The sequence below is a fragment of the Raphanus sativus genome, chromosome 7, assembly GCF_000801105.2.
Source record: "Raphanus sativus cultivar WK10039 chromosome 7, ASM80110v3, whole genome shotgun sequence".
Classification (NCBI taxonomy): domain Eukaryota; kingdom Viridiplantae; phylum Streptophyta; class Magnoliopsida; order Brassicales; family Brassicaceae; genus Raphanus; species Raphanus sativus.
The window spans coordinates 10,275,165-10,290,071 of NC_079517.1; the positions used below are offsets into that span (position 1 = coordinate 10,275,165).

The following is a 14,907-nucleotide window of genomic DNA, read 5'->3' on the forward strand; positions in this document are numbered from 1 at the left end:
TATTGTTTGGAAACATGGATAGTAGTATAAAGAAAGGAACATTAGTAATTTAATGTAGGTTTAACTATAAAATATAAAGATGTATTTAATTTAAAAACTTACAAAATAAATGTTAGGTCCAATAAAATGTTTCTGTTTTAATAAGATAGATGGCCATTTGGTTTATGGCCCATATTAGAGTCTTGGGTTTAGACACAAGCCCACATCGTCAATTTCAATTTCTAAAAGCAGGTTTATAGTCATCTAGTTTACGGAAAAACAACTATTCCATACCCAAGGTATTACAATATATAGAGTTTTCATATCCGATATATACCAAAGTGCAAAAACATACTTGAACTTTTGAAAATTTCAAATAACATACATCTATCTTATTAAAACAGAATCATTACAACTTCTTCTAGGTGGATTTTAAAGTTGGACCTTATGTAATTAATGCTATATTAATCTACTTATTATTAGACATTGCATTTTTTATAAATAATTAATATCAACTATTACCATAGTTTTTCAGTTCTTACCTTATTATTATATCCACTACGCATGTTTCCTTATATTGCATATATTTAACTATAAGCTAGATACATCCACTAGCATATTATACTATAAAATAGATTACTAATAATATATCTACTAACATATAATACTATACGACAGATTACTAATAATCCAATATATTATGATATTATCTGTATTCATTAACTTGCATCTATCAATATTAGCAATACTATGAAGACGACTAACTCTATACTTTGAACCTATAAACCATGATATACTAATTTATAACAAAAATGATATTACTGTTACAAATTAGTTTTTATAAAAATTATTTATAGCAGCAATTTGTTATATAAGATAAATTTAATGAAGATCCAAATATTTTTTTTCCTGTTCAGAAAAAAGAAACCTACGAATATATACCATTAAGTTAGCCAAAAATCTTTCGAATAAATAGTAAATCTCACCAACCAAAAAAAATGAATTAAAAATATAACAAAAGATATTATGTTTGAAATTTAGCTCACTGGATCGGGTATAAATCTGTTCATTTCAGGTATGAGTTCTTCGAGTTCTCAACATTTGGATCTAAGTAGGTATTTGATTTCTTTTTGTCCGGGTCGATTTTTTTGGTTCCGGATCATTCTAACTTTTTTATATTATAAATCTTAAATAATATACAACATGTATATAAAATATGTGAATCAAAAGATAAACCCGCGCAGGCGCGCGGGTCATGATCTAGTATTATTTATATTTTGATGAAATCATACACCAGTCGCTACATCAACTGTCATATCATCTAATTTTGCTGACATAAATACTAAATCATCTTATTTTGCATGACATAGATGTTACGTCAACTAATTTTACTGACAAGAATGACACGTATACAATTTTATAAAGAGAAAAATAAAACAAAATATTCATCTTATATATATTTTTTAAATGTAACGTTTATAAATTTTATATTTAGTAAAACTATCAAAATTAATTTAAAAATAAATTTTAATCTTATATGAGAAATAAATTCGTAAATATTATATAATAATTTTTATTATAAATTCTTTAAATGTAGCGTTTGGAACCCGTTAGGTTCAGGTCGGATTTTTGGATTTCGGTTCTTTTTTGTAATACATCATAGGATTCATACTGGTACTTTTGTAAGTATGGATTGGTATCGGATAAACAAATTCGGTTCGGATCGGTTTTGTATCACATCATACTATAAAGTAATCATATATCATTCAAATTCGGGTTATATTAGATCAGTTCAAATAACCTAAAGTAAAATCTAAAATTTAAAAGAAAATCATAACAAATATATATTTAGAGCATTTCCAATGTACATCTCTATATTTTCCTCTAAAATAGAGATCTTAGAGCCTCTCCAACCCATTGTTATTTTCACCTCTATAATAGCATTTAGAGGTGAAATTGCTCCAACCCACCTCTATTTCTTCCTCTATAATAGATATCTCTATTTTTTCCTCTATTTATAGAAGAAGAAATAACATTCCTCTATTTTTTACTCTATAAAATAGAGATTGCTATTTTAGAGAAATACATTGGAGCATATCATACCTCTATTATAGAGTTCATCTATTTTAGAGGTGAAAATAACAAAATACATTGGAGATGGTATTTAGAGATGAAAATGACATATCTCTATATTTTCCCCTATACATAGAGAAACTCTATTATAGAAGCATATATTGGAGCAAATCTACCTCTATAATAGAATTTTTATATTTTAAAAGAAAATATAGAGATTAAAATAGAGGTGGGTTGGAGTCTTGGAGATGGTCTTATGAAGTAATAATAGCATGGGATTTGAATCATTACAGCACATATATTGTGATATGATTGTAAAATTTACTAATATTTCTTTTATATAAGATTAAAATTCTATTATTTAATTAATATATGTTAATTTTAGTAAATAATATAAATTTTAAAAATTTTACATTTTCTTAAATTTTTTTTTTTATAAAACGACTATTTTTTTGTTTAGAAAATAAAATTGGACATGTAGCATCTTATTCACCAAAATTAGCTGATACATCATTTACATCAGTAAAATTAGAAAATGTAATAACTGGTGTGTTGAATGGTGTATAATTTCGCTAAAAATATAGAGAACATGTATGTTATTTGAAATTTTCAAAAATTTAAATATATTTTTGCACTGTAGTAATCGCGAGATATTGTATATGAAAATAACCGTTTTCCCCTAGTTTACTTACAAAAATCATTTCAGCTCATATGAATAGGCACCATAGACAATTTTGTTGTCGGTTAGGTTTTATAAAAAAAATGAAAATTATTTAAAGTCTTTTGCAATTCAGCTTGGTTTGATTTGGTTTCGGTTCGATTGAATTTTTGTTTGGTTGAGTTTGGTTTAATCCAGTGATCCACCAGCGGACACGACGCCGTTTCCTAGAGTGAGTCATTTCAGTCTACTTTGCAATCCCAATCATCATCATTGCATCATCGTCTTCCTCCTCCTCGCAGAGTTTCAGTTCAGTCTCATCCACACACACAACTAACTAACTCTCCCACAGTGATGCTTCTTTCCGCAATCGCATCTCAGACACTCCTCTCCTCAAACCCCAACCTCCTCTTCCCCAACCCCATCCCAAACCCTCCTAGACCTTCAAATCCATCTCTCAAACTCCCCAATGCCTCACCATCATCTTCCATCTTCACCCTCCCCACGCGCGGCGGTCTCCGTTACGTGAACCAAACAGTCTCCGACGGAGCCTCCCAATCCGGAGGCTCAATCGGAGGAGAAACCACCGTAACCTCCGCCTCCGCCATCGCTTCCGCGATACGCGGCGCCTCGACGACTCCGGTGGAGTTCACGCAGATGATCGAGAAGGACAAGATCATCTTGCCGAGTCCCGATTTCCAGCGTCTCTGCGTCGAGCAGTTGGATCTCTTCCGTAGAATCGTCGATCCTAACGCTCTCCTCTCGGTTCCGTCTCTTTTCTTCCAATCTTTAATTCTATTTAAAAAAAAAAGATAAAACAAAGTTTTTTAATTAAATTGGTTTTTATTAGATATATGTAAGACCAGCTGGTAGCTACGTGATGGATCGGTTGGAGCTTCGACGTGTCACGTGCTACCCGAGTGTTGGTGCTGGTGACGTTGTGATCTTGGTTGGGAACTTTGGTATCCCTGCTGGTTTGCGTGCCGCTGAAGCTTCCCTTTCTAGTCAACAAGTATGTGTCACTGAGTTAGTTACTGTGTTTCTTGTTTTTCTCTGCAAATTTGTGTAATGATTGTTTCTTTTTTTTTTTTTTTAACATGATAGGTTGAAGTTGTTAGCAAGCATAGAGCTGCTGTGTTTCCAATGGTGAAGCACCCGTTTGTTGTTGGTTTCTTGGTTGCTGAGTTACCTGTAGAACCAGAAGAGGTGTTGGAGGAGGAGGATGAGAAGGAGTGTGGTTTAGAGCATTTTCCTTCACCTGAGGAAGCTTATGCTTTGCCTGGTTTGAAACCACCTAAAGTTAAAGTTCCCTCTGTTAAGGTTTTCACTGCAGAGCAGAGATCATATGCTATTAATATTTCACGGACTTTGGCTATGGCATATGTCATGGATCAGGTTTTTTCTTATACTCCTTGGGGGTTTAAAGATGTTGTTTGTCTTCTGTCTTGAATCCTAATTGTTTTTTTTTAAATAAAATTTTATGTGTAGAAAACAATGTTACTTCAGCAGTCATCATGGCAAAATAATGTGAGGATGAGTAAGCTAGTGGAGCAGGTACGAACCACAAGCTTGTTAACTTTAACACACATTGATCCTATTATGTTTTACGTCTTGAGATTTTTCTCTCCTGCTTTTGATTGAGCAGATCCGTGGTCCGCTCTCTACCATCAGGACATTAAGTAAAATGCTCTCAACTCACACAAAGAGAAGTCAGGTGGTCCTTGCTCTTAACATTCAACGAGAGTAGTGCAATTCTCCCCTTGGTCTTTGCATTGCAGGACTGACTTTGTTTTTCTTTTTGTAGATTTCACATGATATTGTGGAAGACTTAATAGTCCAAGGCGAACAAATAAGAGATACCCTTCAAGAACTTCAGGATGCAGTTCACTTGACAAAGGTTCCACCTTCTCTTACTTTCGTCTCTTTTTTAGTTTGAGTTGATTTTGTGTTGTGTATTTATAACCATTTCGTTGACAGGCCAATATAGTCCGCCACAACGAAGAAGCATTGAAGAAGATGAGCAAAACACATAATGAAACAATGAGATCAAGTTATTCCGATGACTATGAACAAAAGGACCCCATCGATGGGTCACAGATCACAAGTACACGCCTTTCCCTGGGTTCTGGATCTGATGATTCAGAAATGCCTATGCCACCTTTAGCACTGGCACCCCTAAAAACGCATAGCATAAGGTAATAAATTTCAGAGACATTAAAACCTAACGGCTTGTTATAGCGTTTGGGAGGGGGCTTATCTCTTTCGTTTATGTCAGGAAGACCATGCGACATTTCTAGTGTGCTTTTAGATATGGTCGAGACTGTGAGACCACTTGCCCTTACTCAGCAAAGAGTGGTGGAGCTAGGTGAAAACTCAGCTTCCCTTCAAGTTGCTGTTGAAGAACCGGCTTTGAGGCAGGCTCTGAGTAACCTCATTGAAGGTGCTCTGTTGCGCACTCATGTTGGAGGAAAAGTTGAAATCTTGTCGACCAGAGCTCCTGCTGGCGGTAGTCTGGTAGTAATCGATGACGATGGTCCTGATATGCGCTATATGGTAAACAAGACCAAACTCATTTTCTGCTGCTTTTATGTCTGAAAGTGTTACTTAATTGCTTCTTGACATGAAAGTGTTAACATCGATGCAGACGCAAATGCATTCGCTAACACCATTTGGAGCAGAACTCTTGTCGGAGAACATGGTTGAAGACAATATGACATGGAACTTTGTGGCGGGTTTAACCGTAGCACGAGAGATCCTGGAGAGTTACGGATGCGTGATCAGGGTTATCTCACCTCGTATCCACGATGCAGCCATAGGAGCTGGCGGTACTCGTGTAGAGCTCTGGCTCCCTACCTTCACGGCGGCAGTGTCTGAAGGCAATGAAGCATAGATTTCATTTCCATCTCTATGGCTTGCTAATTTATTAGCCTCGTGTATTTGCTTGCCTATGTGTGGTGAAGCCAATGTATAGTCTATTGTTTGTGAGTTATCAGTGATCAGTGTGTAATAACAACTTAATATGTACATAACCCAAAGATATCTATATAGGTAGACTTCGTATTGTAACGTAACTTTGTGACAAAAATAGTTATTGCATGTAAGTAGTATAACGAGAAAGAGAAACACAACCTCACCATTTGTAATGACCAAACGAAATTGATAAATCCTGAATGTGAAATTTGGTAGAGGCAAAATGGTACCTTCTTTCATCTTGTAGCTTGTGATCTGTATTTGAATACAAAATGAAATATTACTTTCTTTCAAATATCAAGTGAAAAAGCGTTTAGAATATAGTTTCAGCTTTTGTCACTAATAAGCTAGTCAAAACTATTGGCAAAAAAAAGCTATTCAAAACTAAATCTCAATGTTGATCTTAATATTCCCATTATTTACAGAAAGTTTGTGTAAAATGCCAATGATCTTAACATATATCATAATGTACGCACGATTTTTTTATAATTCAACTATCTAATGGAAAGATGTCGACTGTCGAGCACAGTCACAACTCATCGTAAGTTTACTTAGGAACGAAGAGAAAAAACATTTCCAATCTCTCTGAAGTCTCATTTTGTTGTTTTATTAAATAAGTCTTACCTCCTGTCAGTTCAAAATATTGAAAACTCCAACATACGAATTATGGATATTTTTCTTCCAACAAGTAGATAGCGATCGAAAGTATAACGATTTTTTCATTAATTATTTTTTTGATTTATTTATAATATTCAATACCATATATATAATTTCAAACTCAATATTGAGTCGACCAAGATACTCAACTTTTAATATTTTAAAATGTTTTAGTAACAAAACTACTCAATTAAAAATCTTAACAAAAATCTTTTTAATTATTTTTAAACAAATATAATTTTAAACATAAATATATACATTTTAATGACAGTGAAAGAAACTAACATTAATATTGAAGGTTTATTCGTTAAAAGTAATTGTTTTTATGATTTAAAGTTTTTTTTTTTAAACGAGAGAAGTTTTATTACTAAATATCATTTTTAGCCTACAATAATTTTTTCGTCTATAGTACTAGACCTAAAATTTCAGACGATTAATCGATAATAAAACAAGAAAATCAACAAGGAAAGTAAAGAAAAAAGTGGACCTCTCGTATTAAAGAAAGTGGACTCAACAGTTTGGTAAGAAAATTCACATTTATTTATTAAAGTTTGGCAATTCTCTTTTTATTGACAAAAAAACTAGATGGATATGTGAATTCATAGTTTGGCAACCCATATTAGTCAAACTTAATTGGTCTTTAAATCCCGGAAAATATAGCAATGCCATAAATTCCAAGCTCTATTATTACCAGTGTTTTGAAAACCGGACCGGACCGGCCGGTCGAACCGGTTCGACCGTGACTCGCTGAAGAAATCGAGTACGGTTCGGTTTATAACCCCGATTTGTAAAAAACCGGTAAAACCGGCTTATAACCGGTAAAACCGGTGACCCGGATCAATTTTAAAACCCGATTCATAAAAATTAACATATAATTAAATGTTTTAAACTATTACTAGTTAAAATTTAATATTTTATAATTAGTATTCAATTATCATTGATCTTTTATTTTCTTAAGAAACAATGTGAAAAATATATTTTTGACTTTCATATACTATCTTTATTTTATCATATTCATAAAATTTGAGATTTAGTTATAAAAGATAAATAAATATGATAATTTTTATTGTAAATCATAGTATGATTTTATCAATTTTAGTTTACATCGTATTCACTATTCAGTTTTATTTTACTATATATACAGTTAGATTTATGTTTATTGTTTATATTTAGTTAATTATAGAAAAGAATAGAGAATGTATTATATGTAAAAGTAAAGTTCATATAATATAAATATATAATTATATATATAAGTTTCATAGATAGAAAACCCGGTCCGGTTAAACCGGTTTAACCAGTCAACCAGTAGCTACACCGAGTCGACACTACAAGAAAAATTGTTTTTAGCTACGATTTAGCCACAAAAATTTTGTGGAAAGAAGAAAATAGTCACAAAATATCTACAAACACAATTTGTGTGGCTATTACATACCTTTTTGTGGCTAATTAGCTACAAATTTCATTTTGTAGCTATTTGAAGATTGAAAGCCATAATTAGCTACGAAAATAAATTGTGGACATATGTATCTTCAATTACCCACGACTTAATTCGTAGAATATCTAGCCACAACCAAAATCGTGGATATTCAAAGAAATTGAATTTTCAAAATTTAAACTCTATCTTTGAATGTCTACATTTAATCACAAACCTTTTAATATAAAACAACAAATAATATGGTAAAATAAAATCAAATAACAAATTTTGAAAAATAAATATAATAAAATTTTCTGTATTATAAAAAATAAGCATACTCTAAAAATTGATAATATATTTAATCGTAAAATTTAAATATTTAAGTATATACTATAAAATATAAAATATATAATATGTCAAGACCCAACATTTATGAGAAAATTGAAAAAAATCAGTTATAATCAATAAAATCAAACATTTATAATATATTTCCTCAAAATTATAAACCCTTAACCTAACCCTAATACCCTATTTCCAGACATACTACTGAAACTCAAAAATAAATTTTAATGTTGATTCAATATGCTAAGTTTCCAAATATATTTTTAAACTTAACTAATCCCAAACATTAAACCTAACATATAAATCTTCTTCCAAACCCTTCTGTACTTACAAACCCTAAACACTAAACTATAACTCTATACCCTAAATCACCAAACAAAATACCAAATATAATATTTTCAATTTAGAATAAGTTACAGATTTTGATTTTCCAAATTTTAATCTTATCTGTTACTCTGAATCTTAAACCATATAATCCAAACTCTAAACTAATAATTTATTTGAAGGTTAGATATATTATTAAAGGGTTAATGTTACCCTTAAACTTCAGTTCCACAAACAAAACAAGTAAAGCTTTGAAGATTAATTATTAAACGATGAAAAATGACTGAAAAGGTAAAATAATGGAATATTGTCATTGGTTGAATACTCAAACACACGGATCACTCTTTTCCACCATAGATACATTTTGATCCAACGACTCAGATCTTCTCTACGTCTTCTCCATTGTGTGTTTCTTTCTTCCCTTATCCTATTTTGAACCTTTCATTCTCTGTCTTTCCTATGTCATCTTATCCTAACTAGTAACCATTGTTTCTTTTTTTTCTTTACAGAATCAAATTTCTTTATTTGTATATGCAAAGCTTCCCATCTCATCTTTTAGAGATGTCATCACATCTGCAGTGGAATCCTTTCCGAGAGACTGCGGTGTACTGGCGGAGAAGAAATTAAGTAACAGCTATGGATTCTCTCTTTTCCTTTCTCTCTCTCTCTCTCTATTTGATTATGATATTTTTTTTTCTTGGTAAAGAAAGGTGGATGAGGCAGAAAAAGATGATGTTTGGTTGTGAAGAGGAACCTTGCTATCTCTCCTGGTCTCGTGATGCCTCTCAGCTTCAAGCCATCTGGATTTGTGGTGTTTGTTGACCTTCATGGCCTGCTCTGCATCCGGCTCGGCTCAAGAGAATCTTTCTGACCTGAGACAATGAGACATGCTTAAGAGAATCAAGATGTGGAAGCGTTACTATCGGACTTCTCTCCGCCAGTCGCAGTGCAGTAGTGGTGCTCCCAAGTCACAGGGTTGTGGTGGTGGTCGCTGTAAGTCCAATTGAAGAGGCGGCGGTGAAGATGTGGTTTATTTTTTTTTTTTTTTAGATTTTTCTTTTGATGTGGTTTATTTTTGTAAACCAATTTAATTTGTAAACCAATTTAGTTTGTAAACCAAATTTAATTTATAAAACAAAAATTTCATTGGTAAAAAGAATAATTAGCTTGTAAACTAATTTAATATATAATTTTGTGATTTATATTTCTATATTTTAAAAATAAATATGTTTTAGCAACTATTTTTTTTGTTCAAAATATTAGCAACAATTTATAGTGTGACTTTTTGTGGCTAAAATAGCTACAAAATACTGTCTCCGCTATTTGTGGAAATTAGCCACGAAAATCGTTTGCAGCTATGTTGCAGAGAGACGGCCACAACTAGCAACGTTTTATCGATTGCCACAAGCTCATAGTTAACGAAAATTATTTGTGGCTATCTGTAGCTATAGGTCAAATAGCCACAAAAATAAGTCAATAGCCACAAATTATTTTGTAGCTATTTTCAGTTTTTCTTGTAGTGCGATATCCAGTCCGGTTTTCAAAACATTGATTATTACACAACAATTGTGGTCAGAATAATTTGTTTTTGATCAACCAATTCACAATTTCATACAAATATCCCCAAGGTTAGAAATAATAATTTCATTTTATCATTCGTAACAATGTTTTGTTCCGTTGCTTTCTGTTAGCAACATCTTATCTTCTCAAAACAGTAAAATTCTGGCGTGATTTTCGGTAAGATATTAGCTTTCTTGTTATTCACATTTTTTTCTAAAACTGAATTTGTAGCTTTTGTTTACACAGATATCAAACAGTTTGCGGTACGGATGTGCGTGTCGTGTCGGTCCTTTATATCATCTTGCTTACTTTTACGCGCGTTTGAGTTTGAGCCAATTAAATCGGGACACTTCTTCGCGAAAAGTATACCCTGTCGTTTGGATTTTTCAGTTCTGATTTTGAAAATATAATTAATTTTAAAATATAACCTGAATCAGCTTTTTAGTTTGTTTTTTCGGTTGTTCTCCCGCACCCAAAATAAAACTCCAGAAAAAAAAAATTATTTGGGTCACCAAACCAAAACCTACGCTGCTTTTGAATTTTCTCAGGTCGACGAAAACGAAAGCACTATCGATAAAGCGGTTTTGAGAAATCGTTAAATATTACCTCCTTTTTTAAATTCAAAAACGCAGTTTCTCCCCTTCTCTTCACGTTTTTTTTTTCGGGCGATCACGGGGTTTTAACACCTCTTCCTTTGATTTATGTGCCAAGAGATTTTGCATGTTGGAGAAGAAGCTATTTTCTTTCGTGCTCGCGTGATCTCTTTCGTGCTTTTGATTCAACCAGGTTCTTTTCGATTTTTAAAGTTTATATTTATTTATTTTTCATCTCTTGTTCAGCTGTAATTAATCGCCCAGAAAGTTTGAGGAATTTAGCCTGACTATCGGTTAGGGTAACGTTTGCGTTTCTCTTGATGTTTAAACACGCATATTTAGTTTTTTAATTACTTATACATATTCTTTGAAATTAGATTTTGATATTCGTGTTTCTTGAAGAACCTCCAACATTATTTTACGGCTAGTGTTCTTTAAATCAAAGTTGATACACCCTGACCATATATAACCTGTCTTATTGTTATTTCCTGTCTTGCAATCTAAGCAATGTGTTCTGTTTTTATTTTTTTTAAGCTGACTTTGTAGTTTAAGGAAGCACATGATTTTCTTGCTTGTTTGATAGCATGTTTGCTTGCAACTGAATTGACTGGAGAATAATCGTCTATGTTTTGACTTTTATTATCTATAGTTTTCTCATTCTAGGTTTGGTCAATAGTTTGGTATTGAAGCTTCTTCCTAATGGTTGGTTTAGAAGCACTATACTATATTCATCTGTGTAGGTTCTACGATAATGACTTACTTTATTGACCAAAGAGGGTCATTTTTTTTTAAAGTTTAGTTGGTTGATGACCAAATCTGCCAATATAAAAGGGGCAACATCCTAGTATGTTTAACCATGTGTGTATCTTCTTCAAAAACCTCATTTCTCCTGCTCTAGATCACGACTCACGGTTGTTAAACCATATCAGGTTCCTGGCTTCTTCACTGTCAGGAGGCCTGAGTGGAACACATTGAGTTGCTCCTGCATCTAGAATCACAAGTTTGGAGAAGATATGGGAATCTTTTCACGCAGGTAATCATCTCATCTCGTCTCGTTTTTCTTTGACGAGGTGCAGAGAAGCTTACTCAACTTTTTTGTTTCAGTTCGATGAGTAGGAAATCAAAAGATGGAATGAAGATCATTGCAACTGCATTTTTTGGAGTAACGTTCGGCTTTATTATTGGAATCTCTTTTCCATCATTATCAATCACTAAGGTTTTTGTAGCATCAAACCTTATTCATTTCTGCTCTTTGTTTTGTTATATGTTTTGTTTCCCTTGTTTATTTTTTTTTATCTTTAGGAAGATTTTGTTCTCACATTTCAGGTGAGTCTCCCAACAAACTTTCTTCCTTCAAACGGTATCTCATATATAGAGGAAAAGGGCTCGGCAATTGCAACTCCAGATAGTCATAAATCTTGGTCATCATCAAAGAGTAACGCTAGCAGCTCATCTGGTCCAAACGACAAATCAAAGGCATTCTTCCACTTCTTTATTTATTATGACTTTTGAAAGTCTCGGAACCTTTACATTATTCTTACATTTTGGTATATACCCCCTACCCATTTGGTACTCTAATATGAAACTAGTCTCCCCAATGTACACATGCTGAGGTTGAGGACTTGAAAACAGTGGATATGGGTTAATGGATTAGTTGAGGTTACCAAATTAACAGATAGCTTCGTTGTGGTTTTATAGAGTGTAGTCATTTAGATTTCACCTTGCCAAACATAAAGGACTCTATATACTTAAAAACATGTGTTTATTAACCGTTTCTTTTTTTATTTTCTTGATTAATTGTATTGGATTCACATGTCTCCGTCTGTGTTTTCATGTTTCATTTAATGTGTTTTCTGCAGATATGGGTTCCTTCGAATCCTCGTGGTGCTGAAAGATTGCCACCTGGTATGATTGCTGCTGAATCAGACTTCTATTTACGCAGACTGTGGGGCTTACCGCATGAGGTATGTGCTCAAACCATGTTTTATATTTTCAATTTAGTATCATTAAACCAACATTTTCTTAGCTGCAATACATTCTTGATATACTGAAATTAAACAAAAAAAAAATCATGACATGTTGTGTTTTCTTCTCTTCTTTTTCTTCTTCAGGATTTGACAAGCCAGCCAAGATATCTTGTGACGTTTACTGTGGGTATAAATCAGAAAGAAAATATCGATGCTTGTGTCAAGAAGGTTATAGTCCATTCCCTTTGTTTAATGTTTTTCCGTTTAATATCATGTCATATATATGATTCATTATCTTTTCAACAGTTTTCAGAGAACTTCACTATTGTCTTATTTCATTATGACGGCCGAGTAACTGAATGGGATGAGTTTGAATGGTCCAAGACTGCTATACACATTAGTGTGCGGAAGCAGACAAAATGGTAACTATCAAACTCTTTTTGATTATTTATGGTAGAGAATACTCTGGTGATGTTTATGACCATTAACTCTCATGGCACTTGGCAATATATATTAGGTGGTATGCAAAGAGGTTTTTGCACCCTGATATTGTAGCAAGATATGATTATATATTCATCTGGGATGAAGACCTTGGGGTTGAACATTTTAATGCAGAAGAGTAAGCTACTTATTTTATTTACCTTTACACTTGTTTCTGTCTCTTTGTCTTGTTTCTCATTTGCAAAGACATCATCTTCGATTATATTCTTCAGGTACATAAAGCTTGTGAAGAAGCATGGCCTGGAGATTTCCCAACCTGGCTTGGAACCAAACAAGGGGTTAACATGGCAGATGACAAAGAGAAGAGAAGAACTTGAAGTCCACAAGTATGATTAACAAAAAAAAGTCCATCACATTCTGGCCATGCTTAGTTTTCTGCATAGCAATATTTTTATTAAATATTTTGGGGCTTTGAATATTTAATCAGGATAACAGAAGAAAAACCTGGATGGTGCTCAGATCCTCATCTCCCTCCATGTGCTGCGTACGTAGAAATCTACCTCTCTGCCTGTTATGAGTCTGATTTTTCTTTGTAATGGGAGCTAAACAGTCTTAGTTTTGTGTCACTGACAAATGCAGATTTGTGGAGATAATGGCTCCTGTATTTTCAAGAGACGCCTGGCGATGCGTGTGGCACATGATCCAGGTTCCTTACTTCGTCATCTGTTTATTCATTGTTCATTCATCTTCCATTTAGATCTCTCTTTCTTGTCAGTCTTCCTAATATGCATTTACTTAAACCGTCATAAACAGAATGATTTGGTTCACGGTTGGGGACTTGACTTTGCACTCAGAAGATGTGTCGAGGTACCAAAGAGACAACTTGAGTCTTGCTTCTTCTTTTTTTGTCATGCAGAAGAAAAAGTTTACTTTGTTCTAGTTATCAAGTTTGTTGTATGACGAAACTGATGTATAAATGCAGCCTGCACATGAGAAGATAGGTGTAGTAGATTCTCAATGGGTCGTTCATCAAACTGTCCCTTCCCTTGGCAGCCAAGTAAACTCTTTCAATGTCCCTCCTATTCTTGATGTGACATTAACTTCTTCGCTCAAACTCTATTTTCTCTTTTGCTTGCTGTAGGGTGAGGCAACAGACGGCAAAGCGCCATGGCAAGGGGTAACAAACTTTTCTTAACCTCTCTCCGTCGTGTTGAGAATTGTGATATGAGCAACAAAGACGCATAACTTGTGCAACAAGCTACTTGAATTATGAGTGTGTTTTGTAGGTGAGAGACAGATGCAAAAAGGAATGGACCATGTTCCAGAGTAGAATGGCTAACGCGGAGAAGGATTATTTCAAGTCCTTACAAGTTGAAGGCTCCTCCAATTCAACAGCAACAACCATTTGATGGGAGAGCTGTTTTAGTAGCCAGGCCGAGACGCTGACAGATTCAGTTTACAAAGTGTGTCTCGCATTTACATATAGAGTCTGTATATGTTAATGTAGTGGATACTCCATCTCTTCTTAGCCCACAACAAAATATTCCATCAAATAAACAAAAATGATGCGCATACAATATCACAATCTTGATCAGTTATCCATACTAAATCGCTGGTTTAAGCAATTGAGTAAAATGAGCTTCTCAAGCAAAAAAAAAAAATTAAGATTTGAACACAAATTGATTAAATTAGTAAGTTCTCTAAAAGTGGATAGATGAATAGACAAGCTGATTATGGAGTTTTCGTGGTAATCGACCACAGTATTGCCAGATTGGCGGATCCGGAAAATAAATATTAGGGGAGCAAAAACATTATCGAATAGACTTCATGGGAAAATATTTTTTTCCATGGTGGCATCTTTAGGCAAATCTTAATAATTTTTTTTTCACGGTGGCAGGTGCACCCTCCTTGAGCAACGTGGATCCGCCT

General features: G+C 33.5%; 2 protein-coding genes and 1 long non-coding RNA gene across 6 annotated transcripts; all 3 read left to right on the top strand.

Annotated features, from left to right (window-relative positions):
• Positions 1-2,851: 2,851 nt before the first annotated feature.
• LOC108814098 (chloroplast sensor kinase, chloroplastic) lies at positions 2,852-5,781 on the top strand. 2 transcript variants are annotated; one of them, XM_056991101.1, is made up of 9 exons: positions 2,923-3,475; positions 3,561-3,722; positions 3,815-4,105; positions 4,199-4,264; positions 4,356-4,424; positions 4,515-4,607; positions 4,688-4,905; positions 4,990-5,263; positions 5,355-5,781. In XM_056991101.1, the coding sequence occupies exons 1-9, from the start codon at positions 3,065-3,067 to the stop codon at positions 5,598-5,600; spliced, it is 1,830 nt and encodes a 609-aa protein (XP_056847081.1). In that variant the 5' UTR covers positions 2,923-3,064; the 3' UTR covers positions 5,601-5,781. The 2 variants fall into 2 exon arrangements, with proteins under 2 accessions (XP_056847082.1, XP_056847081.1); XM_056991102.1 differs by lacking the exon at positions 5,355-5,781 and having other exon boundaries at positions 2,852-3,475; positions 4,986-5,153.
• Positions 5,782-8,557: 2,776 nt separating this feature from the next.
• On the top strand, positions 8,558-9,619 carry LOC130497514 (uncharacterized). Of its 2 annotated transcripts, none has more exons than XR_008936491.1 (2): positions 8,558-9,044; positions 9,124-9,619. It is a non-coding gene; the product is annotated as an uncharacterized LOC130497514 (long non-coding RNA). The 2 variants fall into 2 exon arrangements; XR_008936492.1 differs by having other exon boundaries at positions 9,128-9,619.
• Positions 9,620-10,239: 620 nt separating this feature from the next.
• Positions 10,240-14,555, top strand: LOC108814879 (uncharacterized). 2 transcript variants are annotated; one of them, XM_018587519.2, is made up of 16 exons: positions 10,240-10,340; positions 10,689-10,763; positions 11,500-11,603; positions 11,675-11,786; positions 11,897-12,046; positions 12,430-12,534; positions 12,682-12,765; positions 12,844-12,959; positions 13,055-13,156; positions 13,251-13,364; positions 13,466-13,522; positions 13,618-13,684; positions 13,792-13,845; positions 13,961-14,035; positions 14,120-14,155; positions 14,265-14,555. In XM_018587519.2, exons 3-16 carry the CDS (start codon positions 11,584-11,586, stop codon positions 14,385-14,387), a joined length of 1,215 nt encoding a protein of 404 aa, XP_018443021.1. In that variant the 5' UTR covers positions 10,240-10,340; positions 10,689-10,763; positions 11,500-11,583; the 3' UTR covers positions 14,388-14,555. The 2 variants fall into 2 exon arrangements, with proteins under 2 accessions (XP_018443021.1, XP_056846348.1); XM_056990368.1 differs by lacking the exons at positions 10,240-10,340; positions 10,689-10,763 and adding an exon at positions 10,834-11,428.
• The last annotated feature ends 352 nt before the right edge of the window (positions 14,556-14,907 follow it).